We start from the raw sequence: 27,102 nt of genomic DNA, 5'->3' as shown, positions 1-27,102 counted from the left end.
AAGGACGGTGCAGCCACAGTCTCTCCCAAAATCCCAGCTAATGTTGGGAACGTGTCAAATATGCCCCTGTCTACTCATCGTCCCCACATTTCCAGTTTGGCTGTGAAAGCAGACACTTTATCTGCCAACTTGAGACAGTTGTCATTCTCCCCTGAAGTGACAAATTGAGTTCATTGAGCAGGTTGAAGATGTCACACAGATAAGCGAGTTTTGCTATCCACTCCTCATCACTAAAGTGTGCTGCCAGTAGTGACTTTTTTCCTGAAAGGAACCTCTGTAGCCGCTCTCTTAACTCAAAAACCCTGGCCAGGGCTCTCCCCCTCGATAGCCACCTGACTTCAGTGTGTAAGAGAAGGCATTTGTGCTCTGCATCTATTTCCTCGCAAAGCTGCTCAAACAGACATGAGTTAAGGGCTTTTGCTTTGATGTGATTGATAACTTCAACAACGTCACTCAATACGCTGTTAAGATCAGGTGACATTTTTCGGCTAGCCAGCATTTCCGTGTGTGACACAGTGTGTAGACTGGCATTCAGGAGCAACCTCTCTGACTCGGGCAGTGAAACCAGACTCGTTAAGCCATTCCAACAGCTGTGCTTCGATGTCCTCCGCTCAGTCATCGATTCTCCTTGAAACTGTGGTAGCTGAAAGAGAAACCTGTGCCATCTTGTTAGCTGCAGCTTCTCCCAACAGTTCACGGCACATGTCCTTGGCAGCAGGCAGAATCAATTCTTCACCAACAGTGAAAGGCTTCTTAGCCTTTGCAATACGGCTAGCCACTAAGTACTACGCTCTCAGAGCAGCAGCGTTTATGGAGGGGGTGACTTGCTTCTGTCCTGCTTGCTCACGTTTTATCCACTCAGAAAACTCATTGGGTTTGTCTTTAAGTGCAGGGTGCTTTGACTCAAGGTGCTGAAGCAGTTTTGAGGGCTTCATTGCCTCATTAGACAGCTTGTCTCTACATATCACACACAGGGGGCTTGGAGCGTGCGAGTCACCGGTCGCAATAAAGCCATATTTTATGTAGGACTTGTCGTATTTTCTGTTGAAGGAAGCTTTCTTTTTTTCGCCGTCTTGGCCTCAGCTGTCTCTGAGTTATCATCATCATTAGGCCTTTTATGTCCCCTACCATCCCTTCCAAAGAAACTCTCAAGCGACGTTCGTTTTTTACTCATCAAGTAGTTGTAGGTTAATGACCGACTGATGTCCTTGCGTGGGTAATGACCTCGCGTGCGTTTGAGTTCAACAGTGGGCGTGACAGGGAATGAGGAACGGTGCAGTTGACTCATTGTTTCCTCGCTGCCCGGGAGTACATGCTTTGCAGCCTGGTACCGGTCTGCGGCCCAGTGGTTGGGGACTACTGATATACAATATAATTTGTGGAAAAAAAATAATAAAGACTGAAAAATATGTCATTTGCAAATAGTAACTAAAGCAAATAAATAATACTGAGTTCTAGAGTGCTTGAAAGTGAGTTTATAGGTTGCGTGGTCAGTTCTGTTGAGGTGAGTGAAGTTATCCTTTCTGGTTCAGAAGCTTGATGATTGTAAAGTAATAACTATTCATGAACCTAATGTTGTGGAACCTAAGACTCCTGTACCTTCTGCCTGATGGTAATAGCGAGAAGAGAGCTTGGCCTGGATGATGGGATCCTTGGTGATGAATGCAGCTTTCTTGTGGCAGCACTCTTTGTCAAAGTGCTCATTGCTGGAAAAGGCTTTGTCTGTGATGGACTAGTTCTCTTTTTAAACTGAGGAACAACATTGTCTACTCTCCAAGCTTCTGGGACCTCATCTATGCCTAGTAAGGTTACAATGATCTTCATCAAGGCAGCAGCTGAAGGCTCCGTCGGTCGGGGTCGATCATGGATGTTGTGTCTCAGCTACCTAGGTACACAAGCCTAAGCATTACAATATGGTGAGCAAGCTGTTGCCCATGTAGGAAGCACCCCCTCTCCACACATCTCCCTAATAAAGGGAAAAGGACATGTTCCCTTTCACAGTGAGAGGGGGCACTTAACAAAACAACTCGCTGATTTATGATGTTAAAAGCCCGTCATGACACTTCCGCCCTGCCACCCCCCGCCCCAGAGTTCTGTAACTTGAGAATCGGCAACAATCTCTCTCCTACCAATGAGAGAGAGAGAGGGAGAGAGCGCAACTCGCAAGTACACAGCTTCTGACAGCTGATCCGCTGTTGCTGATGTTCCGTTGACTCCCGCAATGCACTGGCGTAGAATCAGCCTGTCCACCCGGCCACAAAAACTCAGAACCCCAAAGGCATGCTCATCTTCTAAGCCGGGTCCTGGGGATAGCAAAAAGCGGTCCGCTGCGAGTCCCACCACCGCAAAGAACCAAAGTCTGAGTGTAACTCCAGGTCAGGGTCTTCAACAGAACCCCGTCCACCCTGAAAGGGAAGAGGAGAGATATAGAAGGTAGAAATTAAGTTGTTTTCATAGGTGAACATGAAGGAGTCGCAATTTAGTGCCATCTTGATTCTACTTCTGCCTACCCAGCACCATCTCCTTCTTGATGTCAAAATGCCATAGCACATGAGCATACCTCACACTGTTGGCACTGCTTGCCTTGTTCATCAGTGAGTACTAAAGCAAAGTACTCATTTAGTACCTCGCCCATAGTCTCTTAATACCAAACATAAATTCTCTCCTTTATCCTTGATTGGTCCTGCACCTTCTACACACCCTAGTTATCCTCTTGTCTTTAATGTAAGTATAACATGTTTTAGGATTCTCTTTAGTTATCCTTGCAAAGACCTTTCTCCTATAGATTTCCTCCCTGCTTGAGCTCTTTCTTGCTATCTTTATATTCCTCAAGGGCCCTGTCTGATTTTAAATTTCTAAATCATATACATCCTTCTGTTTTCTTTTTGTATAAATTCATAATCTTTCACATCATCCAAGATTCCTTTAACCCAACATCCTTGTTTTTTTTCCTTCTTGGAACATGCCAATCCTGATCTCTATTGGTCTTTAAATAACTCCCACATGCCAGAAGTGGACTTGCCCAAAACAGCTACTACCAATTAACTCCCCAAGCTCATGTTTAATAATATTGTAATTTATCCTCCCCCAGTTTAGTGCTTTGTGCAAGTTCCAGACCTATCCTTATTCATGCTTCTGTGTCGTGGTCGTGGTCACTGTTCTCTAAGTGCTCCCCCACTGAAAGTCCAGTCACCTGGCCAGCCTCATTTCCCAGAACAAGGTTTTGGCCTCTGGTAGGGAAGCTAGACTGGGTGGCCTGCTGTGGGATGGAGTCAGTATCAAGGACAGAGCACTCAGTGCGCACTGACTGCCTCTTTGTCCTTGGTAAATTCATCTCTGTTTGTGAAGCTCAGTAGATGTGCCTACAGTGTTTGACTCCATTCTACAAGTTGATGTTCCTAAAGGACTCTGTCAAGGCCCTCGAGGGTATTCGATCCTTCGAGGGCTTTGATAGAGCTGAACAAGCTGTGTACGCCATGGATTCAGTGATCTTCTCAATCTCTTGCACTTTTTCCATCCTTCATCCACTTTGCACGTTGGAGATGATTTTTGTACACTCCAGTCCTTGGTCCTCATCCTTCAGGTGCCCGTACAACTCAGCGTGCAACCGAAGGTCAATTGGAAGTCTAGTAGTTGAAGCCCAATGGCAGATGGTGGTGACCGGAGAACTGTGTGTGTGTGTAGGGGCTTGTTTTGCTGTTATATTTAGCTACTTGTTCTGTTCCGTTTTGCTATATTCTGTTGTTCCACAAAGCATTGTGGGCATGCTATGTTAGCACTGGCATGTGTGGCGACAGTTCCAGGCTGCCCCCAGCACATCCTTGGGTTGCTTTGGTTGTTAACACAAATGTTGCGTTTCACTGTATGTTTCCAGGCACCTGTGATAAATGAATCTGAATGATCACCATCTGTAGTGTTGGACCCCATAGTACAAGGAGAGGGTTATGTTCATGATGTGACGTGCAGTGTGGCTTCACTAAGTTACTACATGGTATTATGTTAAAATTGAGGCCTCAAAAGTCTTGTGTTTTGCAGCAATTTTAATGTTTCAATTATAATGCTAAAAAGACTTTTGGACAGACCTGTTTTAAAGGAAATATTAAGGCGTATATGAACCAAATGCAGTCAAATGGAGCTAGCTCAGGTCAGCATAGATATGTTGGGCAGAAAGGCCTATTTCTGTAATTCTTTAACTCTAGGATTAGCTCAAATCTGAAAATGATTTTCTGTGTGCAAGTTTTATTATAGGAAATGTTATCTCAATTATTCGCTCATGTGCATAACCCTGAGCTTGTGCAGTGGCAACATTGCCTTACAACTGATCAATAACAGAATTCTTGTCGAAACTCTTGGATCACATGATTTATAAACATTGTTGGCCTTGAACACCAGAGAATGCCTTAACTGAAGCGCTGCTTCAGTATCACAAAAAGGGTCTGCCCATAAATACCTCAGGCTTGGGAAAAACTGGGAAATTCTTCCTTCAGACCATATTGTTGTTTCTGTAAATAGCATAAATGGCAGAGCCCCTGTCCCCACCCCAAACTGGGAACACTGTCATCAATATATTAAAAGATTGTACTTATGCATTTTGTTTTGCGCTTTAGTTTGTTGGTTCCTTATTAGTGATGTAACAATTATTATGTTTGGTCATTTATGAAGGTTGTCTTCTCAGTTAACAAAAGGTTTGGTTTACTCTTTGAATGGATTGGGAAGTAGCGCTTTGTGAAAAGGTGACCGATGGCAGATGCTGGGAGAATGTTGTTTCAGAGCTGCTGGTTATACAGAGACATCTCCAGGAATAGGTCAAGTTGTTGACAGCCCTACTTGGTAGAGAGGGAAGCAGGGGCTGTTGACATCATGAATGGCAGTGATGCTTAACTACCAGACGAGCTCAATGCGTTTATGCTCGCTTTGAAAGGGAGAATTAAACTTCAGCTGTGAGGATCCCTGCTGCACCTGGTGACCCTGTGATCTCTGCCTTGGAGGCCAACGTCAAGCTGTCTTTCAGGCGGCAAGTCCCAGTGGAGTACCTGGTAAGATCCTGAAAACTTCTGCCAACCAGCTGGCAGGAGTATTTGAAGATATTTTCAATCTCTCCCTGCTACAGTCGGAAGTACCCACTTGCTTCAAAAGGGCAACAATTATACCAATGTCCAAGAAGAGCAGCGTGAGCTGCCTTAACAACTATCAGCCAGCAGTTCTCACATCCACGGTGATGAATTGGTTTGAGATGTTGGTTAAGGCTAGGATCAACTCCTGCCTCAGGATGGACCTGAACCCACTGTAATTTGCCTATTGCCACAATAGGTCTACGGCAGACCCAAACTCAATGGCTTTCCACACGGGCTTGGATCACCTGGATAATACTAATACCTATGTCGGGATGCTGTTCATTGACTCTGGCTCAGCGTTTAACACCATCATTCTTACAGTCCTGATCAAAAACCTACAGGACCTGGACCTCTGTACCTCCCTCAGCTGGACCCTCAGCTTCCTAACCCAAAGACCATAATCTGTGCTGATCGGAAATAAGACCTGCACCTCACTGACAATCATCACTGGTGCGCCTCAGGGATGTGTGCTTAGCCCACTGCTTTACTCTCTCTACACCCATAACCGTGTGGCTAGGCATAGCTCAAATACCATCTATGAATTTGCTAATGCTGGCAGGATCTCAGATGGTGTTGAGAGGTGAGTGGTGTCACAAAAATAACCTTACCCTCAATGTCAGTAAGACCAAAGAGCTGATTGTGGACTTCACGAAGAGTAAGATGAGGGAACACAGCCAATTGTCATAGAGGGATCAGAAATGGGGAGAATGAGCAATTTCAAATTCCTGGGTGTCAGTATCTCTGAGGATCTGACCATATATCAATGCAGCTATAATGAAGGCAAGACAGTGACTATATTTCATTAGGAGTTTGAGGAGATTTGGTTTGTAACCTAAAACACTTGAAAACTTCTACAGATTTACCATGGAGAGCATTCTGACTGGCTGCATGACCGTCTGGTATGGGGGAGGGGGGATGCTAGTGCAGAGGATCGTAGCAAGCTGCAGAGAGTTGTAAGATTAGTTAGGTTCATCAAGGGTATTAACTTCCGTAGCATCCAAGACATCTTCAAGGAGCGATGCTTCAGAAAAGCAGCATCCATCATCAAGGACCTCCACCATCCAGGACGTGCCCTCTTCTCATTGCTGCCTTCAAGAAGGAGGTACAGAAGCCTGAAGGCTCATATCCAGCGAGTCAGGAACAGCTTCTTACCGTCTGCCATCCAATTTATAAATGGACATTGAACCTATGAACACTACCTCAGTACTTCTTTAAAAATTTCTGTTCTTTACATAACTTATCTTAACTTGGCTATTTAATATATATATATATATATTCACTGTAATTCAGTTAATTTTGTTTATTTAACACGTATTGCATTGTAATGCCACTGTAAAGTTAACAAATTTCACAACATATGCCGGTTATATTAAACCTGATTCTAATTCTGATTCTGAGGCTAAAGGTAGAAAATTCCTTACTACCATATTGTTTTGTGTCAGCTGAAGATTGAGAAAGCGCAGAACTGTTTTAAAATGCCACTTTTTGACAAATTAACAATTCTCAAGTATATTTTTAAAGCATTTTGTCGATAATTCAATTCTGGCTGCTGGCTGATCAGGTCGATTGTTAGATGTGACAGATTTCCTTGCACATTTATGTTATCCATCTTGGCAGCGTGCCAAGGACTCAGCAGCTGACCCTATACATAACAATGATCGGTTAGGTCAACCAATAAAGTGGCTATTTTGTTGAAGAACCTAATCTTGGTAAGATGTAACATTGGATTAATGTACAGAAAGTTAATGATGCCATTGGTCTGTGTTGGCTTGCTTTTTAATGTGCCTTGTGCTCTTTTTTCCACTTGCTGGCTAACAGTCTCTCCTTTTGTGGTTTGGCAGCTCTTACAAATGTAAAGCTCTGGGCCATCGATCGACCATGTTTTCAGACTATAATGATGAGGACAGGACTAATCAAGCATGCCGAGTATATGGAATTTCTAAAGAGGTTCGTTATTTTTGTTGAATTTGTTTCATCCCTGTTTGAAATGAGGTAAAGGTCAATTTCCACCCACTCCTTATCTAGAATGTCATAACAACTGCTATTAACCAGCTTGTGGCTTTGCTTATTCCCACAATCTCTACGCTACTCCCAGAAAGTCCAAATGTTAAATCCAACTTCTTCACTTGATTTAATTGCATGCAGTATTTATTTGAAGTTTGAAAATGCCATGTGAAGCTCCAGATGTACTGTATGTGTGGGCAATATGAGCCAAAAAGCAATGACTTTAACCGATTATAGATATTGCCTGTATAAATTATGACTCACCTCTTTTGCAAAACAAAAACACCAACAGTTACTTGAAGCTCATCTTTTCAAAATCAGGTGGTGCAATTGATGACTGTATGTTTTCATAATGTGGTTAGAAGAGAAAAAAACAATTTACTGATGTAAGAAATATTGTGCTGAGAACTTAAAGTTGATGGGCATATTGAAATTCAAAACAATAGTTTTAAAAACTGATCTCTTAAAGAATAGTGGAAGACAGAATAGAAATTGGTCAGGGCTTTTTCATGTCACTGTCTCTATAAAATAATAAGATAAACAAGCATGAAATCTTAAGGAAAGAAAATGACTTAAGTTTGAAAGGGAGCTCAGTGGTGAACTTTTCCCAAGAAGGCATTGTATAAAATCATTTGTGATTCAGACAAGATTCTAACTTCCTGACAGTCAAGCAATATAATCTCCTAAATTGTGCAAGGAGCAACATTTTTTGAAAGGTGCAGCATGCTTGTATTAAACTTTTACTCTTGTTTAAGCTGCAAGAGAGAAGTTGCTGTTCGTTGTTTATTTTGGCATACAGGGATCACTTAGAGTATCATTTAGGAGAAAACCATAACTAAGGAAGGAAATGCAGAAGGGTGACGAACAGGGCATGGGAATGAGAGTGTTACTAGCACACACACTCATCCCTCCTAGAGGACCTTCAAAGTTTCTTCTTAAAATTAAGCACTAGTTTGATTGTTTTATATATGGGTGACTCAGAAAAAAGGCTTGTATATGTTTTCTTTAGATTTGCACCTGTTTCTGACATGTGAATTATCTTCAGAGGTTTAACTTGTATCTAAATCTGATTTATTTCATAAAATAGCACATATAAATGAAACAGTACATCTTGAATTTATTCCTATTCTACATGTTTAAGGTACATTTATATTTGCAGCATCTGCAGAAACTCTTCTGTTTATATTCCGGGTATTGGTCTGAGATCAGGAACTGGAGCCTCATCTCCAGCCAGGCAGTAATCTTTCTAATCCCTGATTTTCAATTGGATGACTATTGTTCGGGAATTTTAGAGATTCAAAAATGAAATTATATGCATTTTTGGCATGGCTCAGCAGGCAGCAGTCATTCCTGTGAGTCAGAACGTTGTGAATTCAGGGACCTTGCAGCTCAATGTAGAATATCCTCTGCACTGATTTAGAGACCTCACACCTGCAGCAGTCCTGCTTCAATTCTGACTTCATGCTTTGCCTGGACGTAGTTTGCTTGTTCCCTCTGAGACCATGTAGGCACCCCCTCCCCCTTCTCCACCCCTTCCTGAGTGCTCTGGCTTTCTCACACATCCTAGTAGCTTAACCAGCTGCAGTAAATTGCTTCCTGGGTAGGTGGCGACTGGAGGATTCAGGCATTGAGTCGGTGATGGACATGTAAGAGCAAATGGGTAACAGGGTGATAAGTCAGAGAGTGGAACTGTGGGGAATCTATTTTTGGAGCTGGCATGGGTTTGATGGGCCAAACAGCCTTCTATATCACTGGAAATATGAAAGTTCTCTCAGTGTATTTGGTAATTTGGGTGTACGATGTTGAAATTACATTGTTTTTTCCAAAGTCTGTGAAGAGCTTTATGAAAAAAAATCCTTGAAGATCTCACCACAGTTCAAAAGCATTTAAAACACAAGTTAAACTGTTGCTCACTGAACAGTATCCTAACTACTGTCAGCCATCTCAAAATCACCAGGTAAGCTGTCTCGCATCAGTCCTCCCCACTCCAACTGTTACATAGAACATTCAGCAGTACAGCACAGGAATAGGCCCTACAGCCCACAGTGTTGTGCCAAACCAGCTGCAGTGGCATGCAAAAGTTTGGGCACCCCTGGTCAAAATTTTTGTTACTGTGAATAGTTAAGCGAGTAAAAGATGACCTGATTTCCAAAAGGCATAAAGTTAAAGATGACACATTTCTTTAATATTTTAAGCAAGATTACTTTTTTATTTCCATCTTTTACAGTTTCAAAATAACAAAAAAAAGGAAAAGGGCCTGAAGCAAAAGTTTGGGCACCCTGCATGGTCAGTACTTAGTAATACCCCCTTTGGCAAGTATCACAGCTTGTAAATGCTTTCTGTAGCCAGCTAAGAGTCTTTCAATTCTTGTTTGGGGGATTTTTGCCCATTCTTCCTTGCAAAAGGCTTCTAGTTCTCTGAGATTCTTGGGCCGTCTTGCATGCACTGCTCTTTTGAAGTCTATCCACAGGTTTTCAATGATGTTTGCTGGTCCAGAAGTTGCTGGTATTTAATTGAATTTATTCTTCCCTCTACCAGTGCAATGTTCCTCATGCCACTGCCTGCAACACAAGCCCAAAGCATGATTGATCCACCCCTGTGCTTAACAGTTGGAGAGGTGTTCTTTTCATGAAATTCTGCATCCTTCTTTTCTCCAAACATACCTTTGCTCATTGCGGCCAAAAAGTTGTATTTTAACTTCATCAGTCCACAGGACTTGTTTCCAAAATGCATCAGGCTTGCTTAGATGTTCCTTTGCAAACTTCTGATGCTGAATTTTGTGGTGAGGATACAGGAAAGGTTTTCTTCTGATGACTCTTCCATGAAAGTCATATTTGTGCAAGTGTCACTGCATAGTAGAACAGTGCACCACCACTCCAGAGTCTGCTAAATCTTACTGAAAGTCTTTTGCAGTCAAACAGGGGTTTTGATTTGCCTTTCCAGCAATTCTATGAGCAGTTCTCTCAGAAAGTTTTCTTGGTCTTCCAGACCTCAACTTGACCTCCACCGTTCTCTGTTAACTGCCATTTCTTAATTACATTACAAACTGAGGAAACAGCTACCCGAAAACACTTTGCTATCTTCTTATAGCCTTCTCCTGCTTTGCAGGCATCATTGATTTTAATTTTCAGAGTGCTAGGCAGCTGCTTAGAGGAGCCTATAGCTGCTGATTGTTGGGACAAGGTTTGAGCAGTCAGGGTATTTATAAAGCTTTGAAATTTGCATCACCTGGCCTTTCCTAACAATGTCTGTGAACAAGCCATCGCCCTAACAAGCTAATTAAGGTCTGACACCTTGGTAAAAGTTATCTGAGAGCTCAAATCTCTTGGGGTGCCCAAACTTTTGCACGGTGCTCCTTTCCTTTTTTTCACTCTAAAATTGTACAAAACAAAAATAATACATTAATCTTGCTTAAAATGTTGAAAAGAATGTTTCATCTTTAATTTTATGACTTTAGGAGATCAGTTCATCTTCTCCTCACTTAACTATTCACAGTAACAGAAATATTAACCAGGGGTGCCCAAACTTTTGCATGTCACTGTAAAAAATGAATCAAGAACTCCCCAAAACTAATCTCTTCTACCTATACGATGTATATCCCTCCATATTCCTCATATTCATCTGCCTAGCTAAACATCTCTTTAAAGCCTGTAATGTATTTGTCCATACCAGGCAGCGCCTTCCAGGCATCCACCACTCTCTGAGATAAAACCTTACCCTTCATGTCTCCTTTGAACCTACCCCCTCTAACTTTCAATGTATGCCTTCCGGTATCAGACATTTATACCCTGGGAAAAAGATACTCCCTGTCTACTCTTTCTGTGCCTTTCATAATCTTATAAACTTCTATCAGATCTCCCCTCAGACTCCACCACTCCAGAAAAACAACCCAAGTTTGTCCGGCCTCTCATGATAGCACATGCCCTCTGAACCAGGCAGCTGGTGACCAGAACTATATGCACTATTCCAGATGTGACCTAATCAGTTTTATAAAGTTGCAGCATAACCTCTTGACTTCCAAGCTCAATGATTTGACTAATACCAGTGAGCATTCCATAAGCCTTCTTACCCACCCTATCACCCTGTGTAGCCACTTTCAAGGAGCTATAAACTTGGACCTCAAGATCTCTCTACTCAACAACACTGTTAGGGGTCTAGCCCTTAACAGTGTTCTGCCTCCTTGCATTTGCCCTACCAAGGTGCAACACCTCACATTTATCTGGGTTAAACTGAATCTGCCATTTCTCTGCCCATATATGCAACTGATTTATATCAGGCTGTATTCTTTGTTTGTCTTATACACTATCCACAACTCCACCTACCCACCTGGCTACATTCTCATCCATGTCATTTAAAGCCAGGTTGTTTAAAGCTTTCCTAAACACATCCGTGGGTTTTCCCAGCCGCCACTGACCTCCCCTTGTTCACTTTCTGATTGCTACCCTTCCACCACCACTCCTGACAACCACTTTCTCTCTGTTTCCAATCACAGAGTGCACCCTTAATATTGCTAACTTGACCCTTTATGATCACTGAACCCTCACTTCTCCATTCCTTGTTTATCTCCGGCCCCTAGATGCTGTCTGACCGGCTGAACATTTCCAGCAACATTTAAACCAGTGAAATACTTTGGAAGCTCTGGATTTTGCACTTGAAGCTATACAAACACTAGTTCCATCCTTACGTTAAAAGGCACCATTTCTCACTGACTGTCAAAGCAAAACTGCATAACCTCAGAATTGGCATTTGAAACAGAGAATCAATCCTGGAACTAGATGCCAGATGTGAAGTGAAAGGATTTTAAGCCATTATTTTGTATTTGAATTAACATGGCACAGGATGGTCATAGGCCAGATGGAGGTAAAGAGTTTTCATGTTGGTCTCTGATCCATGTTTAATCCCGACACATCTACCATGAACACCCATGCCTCCAAACAGGGGAGGTGCTGGAACAAACATGAGATAATCTGCAGATGCTGGAAATCCAAACGACACACACAAAATACTGGAGGAACTCAGCAGGCCAGGCAGCATCTATGGAAAAGAGTAAACAGTTGATGTTTCAGGCCGAGGCCTTTCATCGGGGAGGGGTTGGAATCATCACTTCTGATTACTTTGCTGAGCAGAAACTCTTTTTGAGATTAGACCTGGCCCTTAAATTCAAACAACAGGAATTCTGCAGATGCTGGAAATTCAAGCAACACACATCAAAGTTGCTGGTGAACGCAGCAGGCCAAGCAGCATCTCTAGGAAGAGGTACAGTCGACGTTTCAGGCCGAGACCCTTCGTCAGGACTAACTGAAGGAAGAGTGAGTAAGGGATTTGAAAGCTGAAGGGGGAGGGGGAGATGCAAAATGATAGGAGAAGACAGGAGGGGGAGGGATAGAGCCAAGAGCTGGACAGGTGATAGGCAAAAGGGGATACGAGAGGATCATGGGACAGGAGGTCCGGGAAGAAAGACGGGGGGGGCGGGGGTGACCCAGAGGATGGGCAAGAGGTATATTCAGAGGGACAGAGGGAGAAAAAGGAGAGTGAGAGAAAGAATGTGTGCATAAAAATGAGTAACAGATGGGGTACGAGGGGGAGGTGGGGCCTAGCGGAAGTTAGAGAAGGCAATGTTCATGCCATCAGGTTGGAGGCTACCCAGACGGAATATAAGGTGTTGTTCCTCCAACCTGAGTGTGGCTTCATCTTTACAGTAGAGGAGGCCGTGGATAGACATGTCAGAATGGGAATGGGATGTGGAATTAAAATGTGTGGCCACTGGGAGATCCTGCTTTCTCTGGTGGACAGAGCGTAGATGTTCAGCAAAGCGGTCTCCCAGTCTGCGTCGGGTCTCACCAATATATAAAAGGCCACATCGGGAGCACCGGACGCAGTATATCACCCCAGTCGACTCACAGGTGAAGTGATGCCTCACCTGGAAGGACTGTTTGGGGCCCTGAATGGTGGTAAGGGAGGAAGTGTAAGGGCATGTGTAGCACTTGTTCCGCTTACATGGATAAGTGCCAGGAGGGAGATCAGTGGGGAGGGATGGGGGGGACGAATGGACAAGGGAGTTGTGTAGGGAGCGATCCCTGCGGAATGCAGAGAGAGGGGGGGAGGGAAAGATGTGCTTAGTGGTGGGATCCCGTTGGAGGTGGCGGAAGTTACGGAGAATAATATGTTGGACCCGGAGGCTGGTGGGGTGGTAGGTGAGGACCAGGGGAACCCTATTCCTAGTGGGGTGGCGGGAGGATGGAGTGAGAGCAGATGTACGTGAAATGGGGGAGATGCGTTTAAGAGCAGAGTTGATAGTGGAGGAAGGGAAGCCCCTTTCTTTAAAAAATGAAGACATCTCCCTCGTCCTAGAATGAAAAGCCTCATCCTGAGAGCAGATGCGGCGGAGACGGAGGAATTGCGAGAAGGGGATGGCATTTTTGCAAGAAACAGGGTGAGAAGAGGAATAGTCCAGATAGCTGTGAGAGTCAGTAGGCTTATAGTAGACATCAGTGGATAAGCTGTTTCCAGAGACAGAGACAGAAAGATCTAGAAAGGGGAGGGAGGTGTCGGAAATGGACCAGGTAAACTTGAGGGCAGGGTGAAAGTTGGAGGCAAAGTTAATAAAGTCAACGAGTTCTGCATGCATGCAGGAAGCAGCGCCAATGCAGTCGTCGATGTAGCGAAGGAAAAGTGGGGGACAGATACCAGAATAGGCACGGAACATAGATTGTTCCACAAACCCAACAAAAAGGCAGGCATAGCTAGGACCCATATGGGTGCCCATAGCTACACCTTTAGTTTGGAGGAAATGGGAGGAGCAAAAGGAGAAATTATTAAGAGTAAGGACTAATTCCGCTAGACGGAGCAGAGTGGTGGTAGAGGGGAACTGATTAGGTCTGGAATCCAAAAAGAAGCGTAGAGCTTTGAGACCTTCCTGATGGGGGATGGAAGTATATAAGGACTGGACATCCATGGTGAAAATAAAGCGGTGGGGGCCAGGGAACTTAAAATCATCGAAAAGTTTAAGAGCGTGAGAAGTGTCACGAACATAGGTCGGAAGAGATTGAACAAGGGGTGATAAAACAGTGTTGAGGTATGCAGAAATGAGTTCGGTGGGGCAGGAGAAAGCTGAGACAATAGGTCGGCCAGGACAGGCAGGTTTGTGGATCTTGGGTAGGAGGTAGAAACGGGAAGTGCGGGGTGTGGGAACTATAAGGTTGGTAGCAGTGGATGGGAGATCCCCTGAGTGGATAAAGTCATTGATAGTGTGGGAGACAATGGCCTGGTGCTCCTTAGTGGGGTCACGATCGAGGGGTAAATAAGAGGAGGTATCCGCGAGTTGTCGCTGTGCCTCAGCAAGGTAGAGGTCAGTACGCCAGACTACAACAGCACCCCCTTTATCAGCGGGCCCTTAAATTCCCTCAGTTTAAAGTGATCAATGCTCTCAGCTTATTGATAAGCAATGAGTGAAACTATCTAGAGTGGAGAAAATTTAGAAATAAAACAAAATCATTGGAGGGAGCAAATATTATTCCCTTGTTCAAGAAAGGTAATGGGGATAATCCTGGGAATTACAGACCATTGCGTCTTACATTAGTGGTGGACCAACTATTGGAAAGGATGCATAGGGACAGAACTTATGAGCGTTTGGAGAAGCCCAGTCAGAATGGCTTTGTGAGGTTATGCTCACGAGCCTGATTGAATTCTTCGAGGAAGTCACAAGACAAATTGATGAAGGTAGAGTAATGTATGTGGTGTAAATGGAATTTGGTAAGGTTTTCAACAAGGTTCTTTGTGGTAGGGTCATTCAGAAAGTCAGAAGGCATTAGATCCAGGGAAACTGGCTGCATGGATTCAGAATTGTTTGCCCACAGAAGGCAGAAAATGGCATTAGATTGAGTGTATTTTGCCTGGAGGTCAGTGACCAGTGGAGTTCCTTGAGGATTTGTTCTGGGACTCCTGCTCTTTGTGATTTTTATAAATAACTTGGATGAGAAAGTGGATGGATGAGTTAGTAAGTTTGCAGAAGACACAAAGGTTGCTGGTGTTGTGAATAGTGTAGAAGGTCGTCGTAGTTTGAAAGGCTGTCTGCTTAGCCCTGCTCTACTCGCTTTACACTTACGTGGCTAAGCACAGCTCCAATGCCATATTCAAGTTTGCTGACAACACCACTATCATAGGCCAAATCAAAGGTGGTGATGAATTGGCATACTGTATAAGAGAGAGAGTGAAAATCTGGCGGACTGATGCCACAACAATCTCTTACTCAATGTCAGCAAGACCAAGGAGTTGTCTTTTGTCATCAGGAGGAGGAAACCAGAGGTTCATGAGCTGGTCCTAATCAGGTGGAAAGGTTCAGCAACTTTAAGTTCCTTAGGTTCTCATTTCAGAGGACAAGTCCTGGGTCTAGCAGGTAAGTGCAATTTCAAAGAAAGCACGACAGTGCCTCTGCTTCCTTGGGAGTTTGAGAAAATTTGGAATGACATCTAAAACGTTCAATTCTGTAGATCTGTAGTGGAGAGTATATTGACTGGCTGCATCATACCTGGTATGGAAACACCAATGCCCTTGAACAGAAAGTCCTAGAAAAAGTAGTGGATGAGACCCAGTCCATCATGGGTGAAGTCCTCCTCACCATTGAGCATACCTACACAGAGCATTGGCGCAGGAAAGCAACATCCATCATCAAGGACCCCACCACCCAGGTGGGATCTTTTTGCTGCTGCCATCAAGAGGAAGATGCAAGAACCTCGGGACACACACCACCAGGTCCAGAAACAGACATCACTCCTTAACCATCCGGCTCTTGAACCAAAGGGATAACCTCACTCAACTTCACTTGCCCCATCATTGAATTGTTTCCACAACCTTTTGACTCACTTTCAAGGCCTCTTCATTTCATGCTCTCGATATTTATTGCTTATATATTTATTATTATTTTTTCTTTCTTTTTGTATTTGCATAGATAGTTGTGTTTGCAGACCGGTTGTCCACTCTGTTGGCGAGGTCTTTCATTGATTCTATTATGGTTATTGGATTTATTGTGTGTGCCTGCAAGAAAATGAATCTCAGGGTTGTATATGGTGACATATATGTACTTTGGTAATAAATCTACTTTGAACTTTGATAGGATGCAGAGCTGGGCTGAGAAGTGGCAGATGGGGTTTAATATGGAAAAGTGTGAAGTGCTAAACTTTGGAAGGGCAAACTTGAAGGGAGAGTACATGGTTAATGGCAGGATTTATAGCAGTGTGCAGAAACAGAGGGATCTAGGGATCCATGTCCATAGATCCCTCAAAGTTGCTGTATGTTGATAGAGTGGCTAAGAAGGCATTTGGTGTGGTGGCCTTCATTAGTTGGGGAATTTAACGTAAACTAGTCTGGCTATTCTCTTCTGAACTCTCTCATTAACAAGTCAGTTTTCACCCACAGAATTACCACTCACTAGACATTTTCAGGTTTTGTTTTGCACTGTTCTCTGTAAACATTGGAGACTGTTGTCCGTGAAAATCCCAGGAGATCAGCAGTTTCTGAGATACTCAAGCAAACCAGTCTGGCACCAACAATCCTTTCACAGTCAAAGTCACTTCGCTCTCATTTCTTCCTCATTCTGATGTTTGGTTTGAACAACTAAACCTCTTGAACATGTTTTCATGCTTTTACAAATTGAATTGCTGCTACTTCCTTAAAGGTTGTCATAGCCAGAGATGGCAGTGAGAATAAGCTGCAACTGCCTATTAAATGCTCTCAATGACATGCATCTCAAATAGTCCCTGACAACCATAATCCAGCTCCTGGCCTTCACATATAGCTTAGCTACTAAGTTCAGCAGAACCATTTCTACTGACAGGAGAAAGGGCAAAGGAGCAAAGCTGGCACCATAAAACCAGCCACTTCGGGCAGATGGGGCTCATCAGCTGTGGTTGGCAGCTCATCTAGGAGAATGAAAGCACTGATCTCAAATCTCTGCTGCCTTGTGACTACACACACTCATGGGAAAGGCTTCAGGAGTAAACCCCAAGGAAAAGTCTGGAGCTGAAATCCCTAGGGCAGTCCTACATTGAATTCAATGCTAACTGGCAACTCCTGTGATGCCACTGGTGCCAAATTGTAGGATCTCTGCCATTCCTTTGGGTTCATTAGCAGCGTGGAGAGGGGGACCCTGCTACTTGGGCAAAAGCTTGTTCTCCATTTTGATTTGCCCTGCCTTGTGTACTGGCAGCGCTGTGCCAACAAGGTAGACAGCGAGGACATAGTATCTATGGCTGACCCCAACCAATGGAAGCCTCACTTCTGCCACATGATTAACTGGTTAAATGTTTGTAGTAATGAGAAAGTTTACCTAATAATGTGGCCACTGAACATATGTTTAAGTGTATGTGTGATTGGTAGTATGACTTTAATACAGTGTTGCACCTGACACTTGGAGTTATTGCCAGCAATATAAGATCTTCTCTTTTGGCTCTCCGTTCTTCTTTCAGCAACACAAATGAGCCCACACACAATAAATTTAGTGTATCTGTTCAACTTTTACAAAAAAAAACCTTACAGCTTCGTGGTTGTACTTACTGATACCAGCATTTGATAAAGAAGAGCTAAACTGAATTCAAAATCCCAAGTTAAATTAGTCACCAATAATAGCAGAGAGAAACTATTACAATCTCACCTTTAAGGTGAACTCTCCAGCAAGTAAAATGAATGCATTCTAGAGTGTGGTTTGAATCCATAGGCTTCTGTATCAGGGGAAAGATATAATCAAATTGAGTCATGTACCACTTTGAGGCATTTATTATCAAGGAAGAGAACAATAAAGTTCCTTAATCATAAAAGAAATCAAAGTCTACTGAAGCAGTGATAACTTTAGCTCAGTAATCATACTCCATTGATACAGCTAGGTTTCCTAGGCTGGCTCTCTCAGTTGATGGTGAGTAAGTTCCTGCAGTCACAGTGATTTGAAAGGTTGCAGTGTCTCTGAAGGTCAGCTTGCACGTGCTCTGTCACCCTTTATCTTCAGTTAATGTGCCCAGTTAGCGTTTAGCAGCCAAACTCAACTCTTATGGGCATGAGGAGTAGAGATTTTAGTAATGTTTAGATATCATGTTGTTGGAAATTCTAGTGCACTTTAATGTATGTTTGGGTCACCTTAATTGCTTTTGATATTGGTCCATGTGCCACACTCTTCGCTTTTGATATCTGATGCTCCCTTTGGTGGCTAGTTTCAGGTTGGCAAGTAGACATAGGCTGCTTTTGGTCTGTGCTGTCTCCAGGGTTGGGTCTGCAGCAGTGATGTTTGTTAAGGATGATGGGATGATGGAATCAAGGAGTGGCTTTCATATTTGGATGGTGAAGGATGGGTTTGGACAGAGTTTTGGGTGGTTGGAGGAAGAGTAACTTTGCACTTTGGGTTTGATCCATCACAGGGCAGAAGGTTGGAGTAGGGGTGCTGCTGGAGGAGTGATGGGAATGCCAATGCTGTATGGAAGGATGGGAAGGGGGAGCACACTGATGCAGATGGGTAAACTTTTGATAGATTATTATTTGAAATTCTGAGGAACTGAGCTTTATGGGCAACTGTCACATTTGAAGCCACCATAGATCATACTGAATAGCAGGGCAAGCTTGGGGCTGTCATGGTCCTGATCGGTTATTCCCTAGGTCCCTTTAAATTTACTTTGTCACGATCAGGACCGTTGACTCCTTGTTTTCCTTAATTCATTGTTTCCCTGTGTTTCTTGGGCTCTGTAATTAAGGGCACTTGAGTCTCAGCTGAACAAGCAGTATTTAGTGTCGGGTTTACAGCTACTCGGCGCTAGGTCGTCATCGGACGTCACCTGGTACTCTGAGTTCCAAGTCCAGGCTCTGGTGTTCCGAGTTCCAAGTCTGGATCCCAACTTCCATGTTCTGAGTTCTAAGTCCGGGTCCCGAGTCCCATGTTCCAAGTTCTAAGTCTGGGTCCAAGTCTAACCACGCTTATTCCCGCTTCTGTTTTGCTCACTCCTTGATCTCCCTCTGAATGATCCTTGCTTTCCTGCTTTCCTAGTAACGATTAATAGACTCTATTCTTGTTAACGCTACAAAACATGTTTGTCCGCTGCTTTTGGATCCACCCGTGCTCTGCACTTGTGACAGAGGAACCTATTGACCTACTCCAGCTCCGTGTTTTCTGTCTTGCTGATAAGGTTGTTACTGACTTAACCGGCAGGTGTCCCGGTCTGGCAAGCACCAGGAAGGCCATGTTGTCTTACAGCTGTCCATCTTGTAACATCATGGTCCAATTTCTACCACGGTGCTTCAGGAGTTCTGACCAGAAGTATTAAGCTTCTGAAGCAAAGTGAATGATCCAGAAATAGTTGTTACCTCATTTCACGCTGATTAAAATAAAATTCAATAGTATAACATTGCAAACAAACAAACCAGCATTCTGTAAATGACTTTCTGAACTTATCTGGGTATGATAGTACCTCACCCACTCAGTTATTTGAATTTTAATTTCCTAGTTGGAGATGCCAAATTAAGTTGGCCAAATCCAGTGAGAAATCCCATCTGTAGGAAAGGCTGCGGACCCTCAGTGCATACAAGCAATGCACTGGTTTATCAACAACAGCTCCAAATATGCACTTGGGTATTTAGGAAGGCTGAGGTTTGCAGACAGCACCACCTATGGTTTTGTCTACTTTATGCAATTGGAATCGTCAGTGGAATCAGGAGTTACAATGTAGACACTTACACTCAAGTATACAAATTCAGATCAAGAGTTGGCCACTGAACCTCCCTCACTAACCAACTCTGTCTTTCAAGCAGATTATGGCTGATGTGACTGTGTCCTCATTCATGCGTTCCTATCTACCGCTGGTAGAAGCAGATACATACTCAATAAGCAAGGTGATGAGATATTCAAAGACTGCTTTCATTGCCCTCAAGAAAGCATTCCAAAAGCTTATAACACGTTGGCAGAAAATATTACACCTCACCTCCAGGTTAAATGGGAATCCTTGTACTTTTACACAGAGAATCCCGATTCTGGATTCTCCCACAAGTGGAAACATTCTTCGAAACATTGTTACGACCTCTCAGGATCTCAGAAACAGAATTTTGGGACAGGAGCTGAAACAGATTGTTAATGATGCTGGTGAACGCTCATTTATCTGAAACATTAACTCTCCCTTTTCCGATGAGCTATGCAGTATTTTTATCTTTACGAGCAAATGCAGTTTGGCTAAAATAACTTGCATGACATATTGAATAAATGAAACCACTAAACCTGGCTTCTCTATCACATGCCAGCTTGTACTTCCTCCCCTCCCCACACCCTCTTATTCTGTCTTCTTTCCCCTTACCTTACAGGCCTGATGAAGGGTCTCAGTCCAAAACATCGACTCTCCATAAATACTGCCTGACCTGTTGAGTTCCTCCAGCATTGTGCATGTGTGTTAGCGTATGCCCTTATGTTACAATAAGTCAGTAGATTTTCATATCAATAGATCTTTCTCATTTATATTACAATACAGTACTTCCATTTCAGTAGATTTAAACTGCAGCAATTATAGCTTTTGCATACTTGCAGAAAAATTGATGACGTGTAAATTTGATCATATCATGCAATCCTTAGTTGTGTATTGCACCAACTGCATTATTTTAACTGTAATGAAAGACTGATGTACAGTTACTTAGACAAGGGCATTGGTATATAATGCATGCTTAAAAGTGAGTGCATAACCAGTTCGTGCTTGCATGTCCCACTATCTTTCCTGTGAATTGGTTTATGATTGTCACACGTACCCATATACAGTGAAACCCTTTTTTTACATGCCATCCATTCTTAATTAATCATTGTAGAACAAAAGGAAAACAATAACAGAACGCAGAACATAGTGTTACAGTTACAGAGAAAATGTAGTGCAGGTAGACATAGAGGCTGCAAAAGCCATGACGAGGGAGATTGAAAGCTTCATCTTTATCATATGAGGTTCATTCAAAATTCTTCCTCAATCCAACTTCTGTAATAGCTATTCCCAATGGAACTGTCTATGTTGATCAATGTTTCAGCTTGAAAGACAGAGTTCCTCAGGGACTGCTGAGCAGATGGACGCCTAGCAGCCAGCTCACCGGCGAGGAGGGTCTTTTGTCAAACCCCTCCCTCACTACTGGGAGCAGAAAAATCCTGTCCCCTGCAACACCGGATGACCTCTTCTCCTGGTGACCCATGCTCCGCCAAGAATTTTGGTGCCCTTGAGCAGCAAAACGTTCAGGCTGAATGAGACTCCTGGAAGGACCAGTTTCCTCCTCAGATTACTTCGTGTGTTTGATTGGCACTGGGGAACATGTAAGAAAGATAACTATAAAGAATCTTTGAAACCCTTAACCGTGGTTTAATCTTGCATTTCCATGTTACTTTCCAGCTTTTGAAAGACATACTTCCTGATGTTTGTTCTCTTGTCCTGCTGCTATGAAATATCTATTTTGGGTTTTGTTTACTTTTTTTCGCCTCAATGACTCTGGAAAACAAAGAAACTTTTAATGACGATGAAACTTTCACTTTAAATTCTGCCAGCACTCATGGTCTTACTTGCTAGGTTTCAGTTTTGCATTTTTAAAAACTGATCTGGCCAAGTAACAAAAGACTTTTTTTTGTTATAAAATTGTGATGGCTAGTTCCTTCGTAATTGTTCAGAACTCAGCTCCAGAAAGAAAATGACCACACCAACAAATACCTAAATTTTCTGTATTTAGCTTCTCCAAGTCTGCAGGTGGTGTAATCCTTTACGAGAATGTAAGCTTTAAAGAAGATATAGAGGCTGTTAAAGTGACATAGATAAGTAATCATAAACAATAAACTAATCCTGTGATTTGGTATCTTGTTCCAATGACAGTAAACGTGTTCTTTGACATGGTTTTTTACCCTCTTTGTGCTGAATTACAACAATCTTTTTAAAGTGAACGTTTATAGTTCATAGTACATTTATAGTTCATCTTCTTGCAGCCACAAAACAAAGAAGCTCACTCAAACCCATTTTTTAAAAACCCACACAACGAAAACCATAAGCCACCCAATGTGAGAAAAGAAGAACAAATCGTGGAAACAATTTAAAAATGTAAAGAAATATTACACAGAACATACATTGCAGAGTCTTCTAAAGTAAGTCTACAGCCATGGAGTCAGTTCAGTGTTGCAGCCGGACAAGACCCCGATTGATACAGGCCACAGCCTGGAGCCAGTTCAGGGCTGAGGCGAGTGAAGCTGGTCCTGCAGGCCGCATCCTAGAGCCAGTTCTTTGCTGAGATGAGTGCTGATGGTTGCAGGCCACAGCTTCAGAGCAAGCTCAGGGTCAGGATGAATAGGCCTCACAGAGTAGTGAGCTAAACACCAGTTCGTCTTTTGCCCTCTGCCTTGAAGCCTTGATTTTAAAGATCTGGCTCAATGCTTGTCGGCCAACCATCGGTTTATTTCTCGATCTCAGGTCCAGGCTCCACCTCTTCAATCCAGCCCCAGGTCTGCTCCAGCAACGGGTACTACGGCCATACTTGCATTCTTGAGTGTCCAGTTTGCGGAGTCCTTTGGGATACTGCAAAAATGTCAGGTTGTACAGGTGTGGTTCATTGAATGTGATCCTTGAATTAAACCTGTTTTCTAAATAAGTCCACTAAGAATTCTATTTTGTGCCACTTCAGCGTGTATTGGATTTTATTTTTTCAGAGGAATTCACTTCTCTTGTTTATTGAAGTGGAATTTTCATATAAGTTAAGGAATTATTCTTGTTATCAAATTGGAGAAAATTAATTTGACAGACTCATCTTAAGTTGAAGAACGGGATTTTTGGTCATGGTGTGGCTTTAATGCTGACGTCGCCATTATGTGGAATGGATGGCCAGATAATCTCCACTTTAACACATCACTGGCTGATATCATAGGACAAGCTATCTTTTGCATTCTGACTTCAAAATTCAACCACTGACATCATCATTAGGCAGATTTAACTATAACAGCCTACCTACCATCAATGGCAGATATACAGAAAGGTGCTGGTAAAGGGACAGCAGGATCATGAAGGTTCCCACCCACCTTACTCGTGGATTGTTTGTCCCACTCCCATCAGCGCAGAGGCTATGCAACCTCCACGCCAGGACCATTGGACTCAAAAATAGTTCCTTACCCCAAGCCGTTGCCGTGGTTTCTCGTTTCTCACAAACGACAAGGAGATGCAGAAAATCCTTCAAGAAGTTTTAAACTTTAATTTGCAAATCAAAGCTGAGACAATCAGAAAGCTAGTTGCTGACTGCCCCCCGAGGCTTGTATACAGCATTTTTTATAGCAATTTCCTATCTTAGCTACATTATCATATCCAGTCGGCCTGTGATTACATATCATCAATATACCCGCTCTCGACTTTCCACTATTGTTTTACTCCCCAATTTAATTATGTCCTAGTTTACATTTTAGACCAGGTGTCCCCTCATCCCTAACCACAGTTATTTCTTAATTAGTCTTGTGTTGACATACTGCCACATATTTCATTACCTTACTCGCCACCGTTATCTTCCTACTTGGTTTCATTCTAGTTCTGTTCATGAATTAATAGTGATTAGGTCAAAAGTCATGGCTACATAGTGAATACCCTCTATTCAGCTAGCAGTGGTTACATAGTAAAGATAGAAAATATAATGTGTACATTCGAGTAAATACTGAAATACTGTCGAGTAAATACTGTAATACATATATAGTAAATATAGAAAATACAATGTATGCGTTTACATTTTCCAATATAATAACCCTTTGAGACCCACAGGGTCTCATACAGAGAGAGAGGACTGAGAGTCTATGCACAAAAGCTCAAATAAAGCCACGCATTTACTCCCAAATTTGGGTTAAACTATAGTTTCCTGCGCTTAAGACTCAAAGTGTTCTCTCCCTACCACCCTAGGTCGCTGAGCCAAAAACCCATCCCTTCGTATCTGAGACAGGGAAAAAGACTCAGGAGCCTTCACAGCCTAATCCCCACATATTTCATCTCTCTCCTGTTCGTCTTGCGTGTCTCGTAGACTGTACGAATACATCATCGGTGCCTCCTTCTCCATAGGGCTCGACCCAACAATTTCCAGGAGCATCGGAAACCGTTTCATTGCAGCACGCACTACAAGCGACTTGAGGCATGGAAGAAAACAGCACAGAATGACCGCACAGCTTAGCAATACAATACCGATGGTTACTGCAATCTTGGTCAGCCATGCTCCCCATCCTCCTAGTTTACTATTTAACCAGTCAAAGAACTGGTGTCCAAACCCTGCATTTTGTTTAACTTCCTTTCTTAGATTTTTCAGTTTATTCATTGCTCTGGTAAATGATCCCTCCGGACTAGTGTTATTCGGTATAAAAGTACAGCACTGTTCCCCAAACATTACACAAACCCCTCCTTTCTCTGTCAATAGCCAGTCTAGTACCTGTCTATTCTGCCACGCCACTCTACTGATTGCATCTAGCTGCTGCCCCAAGGCCTCTAGTGCATCATCAGTGTAGTTAATGAATCTCTGTTGATTATTATATATATAATTTATCCATTCAACATTTTTGCTAACCCCTATTACAGGTATAAGTGCTTCCCAGCCCGCAGCAATCTCATTTCTTGCCTTAAGCTCGTTAGGTATACCCCTCGGCTGTCCTATACTGTCGATCCGAATCGTCAGGTCAGGCTCATATTTTCTCTTTCTCCGTTTTAGTGTCTGTTGCCTCGAGGTGTCAAACTGTATTTTAGGGGATACTACAACTTCTTGAATCAGCATAACACGTGTACATGTACCCGCCCAATTAAGGGGAAGCGTGGATCTCAGACCCCCCTCCTGTCCACACAGCCACCAGGTATCTGCTAACGGGATGGTCTGGGAGTTCAGTGCACCCTCGGGCAGAGGGGTACCTGTCTGGTATCTTCGGCCTGGGGTTACATCCTAAATCTTAACACAGTTGCCGCTGAAATGCCCAACTGAGAGGTCACCCGTCCGCGTGAAGCATTCATAACTCAAATGTTCCTGTATTTTAAACTTTCCCAATGTGGGTGTCTGGCTTCTTTTATTTATAGCCCACGGTCTGCTGTAATTACAGTTAGAGACAAGCTTGTTTTGACAAACTGCGAGGAAGCCTGGTATAACATACACCAATAAGGGCACATTGGTGTGTTATCAATACATTTCTGATAACAAGGATCCATCCCGCTACAAATTCCCATACTGCAGGTCTTGACTACACTTGGACACTGCCGCGCGCACTGCCCCCTCCGCTCCTTTCGCCATTGCGTGCAGGTGGAGGAGTTATAAGGCATGGGGGCTACGTATTGCACCGGACTTGCCTTTGAGCATAGATAACAATTCTGTCTCTTCATCATCCCTGCTGTATAATTTGCCCATTGGTACCACATGTTCTAGTACCATGGTACGGAGGTAACCATTGTGCTCCTCTTACTCCTTTCTCTCAGGTTTTGTGGGATCCTAACAGTCCCATGCCACATCTGCCAAATTAATGGTCTCCAAATCTGCACAAGAGTATCTGAGTGTATCATCCCGGGGGGCGGGACTGGTCGCCCCCAAGTCGTCCCCATTATCTGAAAGAGTACTACCATCCATAACCCCATCCTTAGGATCTTCGGGCCTGTCCTCAGGACCAAAATTTTCCCTTATTACTTAGTCAAGTTCCTGCGGTTCAGTGTCAGCTTCTGGTTGCTCTTGTCTGTCCCCTACTGTTTGTTCCTCTTCACCACTTACCTCGGGTGGCCCACCTGACTGTACCTGCGGGATTGCTCTAGTGCAGTGATTGAGATGATACCAGGTGGAGTGTCCTTCCACTTGAACTGCGGTGGGTGATGCTTTGGTTACTGTAAAGGGCCCTTCCCTTCTGGGTTCGTTCCACTTTCTTCGAAACGCTCGCACGTAGACCTGATCGCCTGGCTTGATTGGTCCTTCCCCTTGATCGATCTCTGGCTCTTTCTGTTTTTCCTGTGCATAAATAGACTTATGTATCATAGTTAATTGCCGCATGTATTGTTTTAATTCCAATTCCAGTTGTTCCAAACTAGGCCCTTTATATGGTCCTCTCCACTGGGGCACTGGCATGGGCCTTCCGGTTAGCATTTCATGCGGTGTTAGACATGTCATCCGATTAGTCTGCATGCGGTAATTCATTAATGCTAACGGTAGTGCATCGACCCAGTAGAGTTTAGTATCTGCACAGATTTTGTTTAGTTTGGCTTTTAAGGTCCTGTTAATTCTTTCCACCATACCCTGCGACTAAGGGTGATACACACATCCAAATCTCTGCTTTATTCTCAGTGCTTGCAGTACTAACTTAACCACTTTTTGGATGAAAGCTGAACCATTGTCTGAGCTAATTTCTGTCGGTATCCCAAACCTTGGGATCACTTAGTTTGTCAGGAATTTCACCACTGTTCCTGCCCCTTGATCTTTCGAGGGTACTGCCTCTACCCATCTGCTGAATCTGTCGATTACCACCAACATGTATCTTTTCCCTCTTACTGTTTTTATCATGTCTACATAGTCAATCACTAGGTGTTTAAATGGCCCTTCAGGTACGGGTATATGACCTATTGGGGTTGTAATTCCTTTCCGAACATTATTCTGCGTGCATACCTCACTACTGAAGCCTGTAAATAAGGTGACCAAAATCCATCCTTTTTTATTTTCCTTATTACTTCCCCCCTTGCACAATGATCCATCCCATGTGCTTCTGAGATCAGGATAGTCAGTAAAGGGGTGGGACCAGTAGGCCATCTTCCATGGTCCATAGGCCTTCTGAGTTCTACTTGGCCCCCCTTCATCTCCACAGTGTTTGTTCTGCCAAAGTTGCCTTTCTCTGTATTTCAATTAGGTCCTCTACCATAGATTCCGGCTCTAGACTTACCTGGGGTGCAATAACAGCAGATGTACACCCAGACGCTTTCCTGGCTGCTTCATCTGCAGCTTGATTTCCCTTTGTTACTGCATCGTTTCCGTTTTTATGTGC

General features: G+C 43.3%; 1 protein-coding gene across 3 annotated transcripts in view; it reads left to right on the top strand.

Moving 5' to 3' along the window:
- Nucleotides 1-27,102, top strand: part of prkg1b (protein kinase cGMP-dependent 1b) — an 836,131-nt gene that overhangs the window by 482,965 nt on the left and 326,064 nt on the right. For all 3 annotated transcript variants that reach the window (XM_063071598.1, XM_063071596.1, XM_063071595.1), the window contains exon 4: nt 6,956-7,061. In XM_063071598.1, coding sequence (XP_062927668.1) covers nt 6,956-7,061 — 106 coding nt within the window. The remainder of the gene's footprint in view (nt 1-6,955; nt 7,062-27,102) is intronic.

The sequence above is a fragment of the Mobula hypostoma genome, chromosome 19, assembly GCF_963921235.1.
Source record: "Mobula hypostoma chromosome 19, sMobHyp1.1, whole genome shotgun sequence".
NCBI classification, from domain to species: Eukaryota; Metazoa; Chordata; class Chondrichthyes; order Myliobatiformes; family Myliobatidae; genus Mobula; species Mobula hypostoma.
The sequence above is the reverse complement of the archived record's forward strand: the minus strand, read 5'-3'. Positions and strand labels throughout refer to the sequence as shown.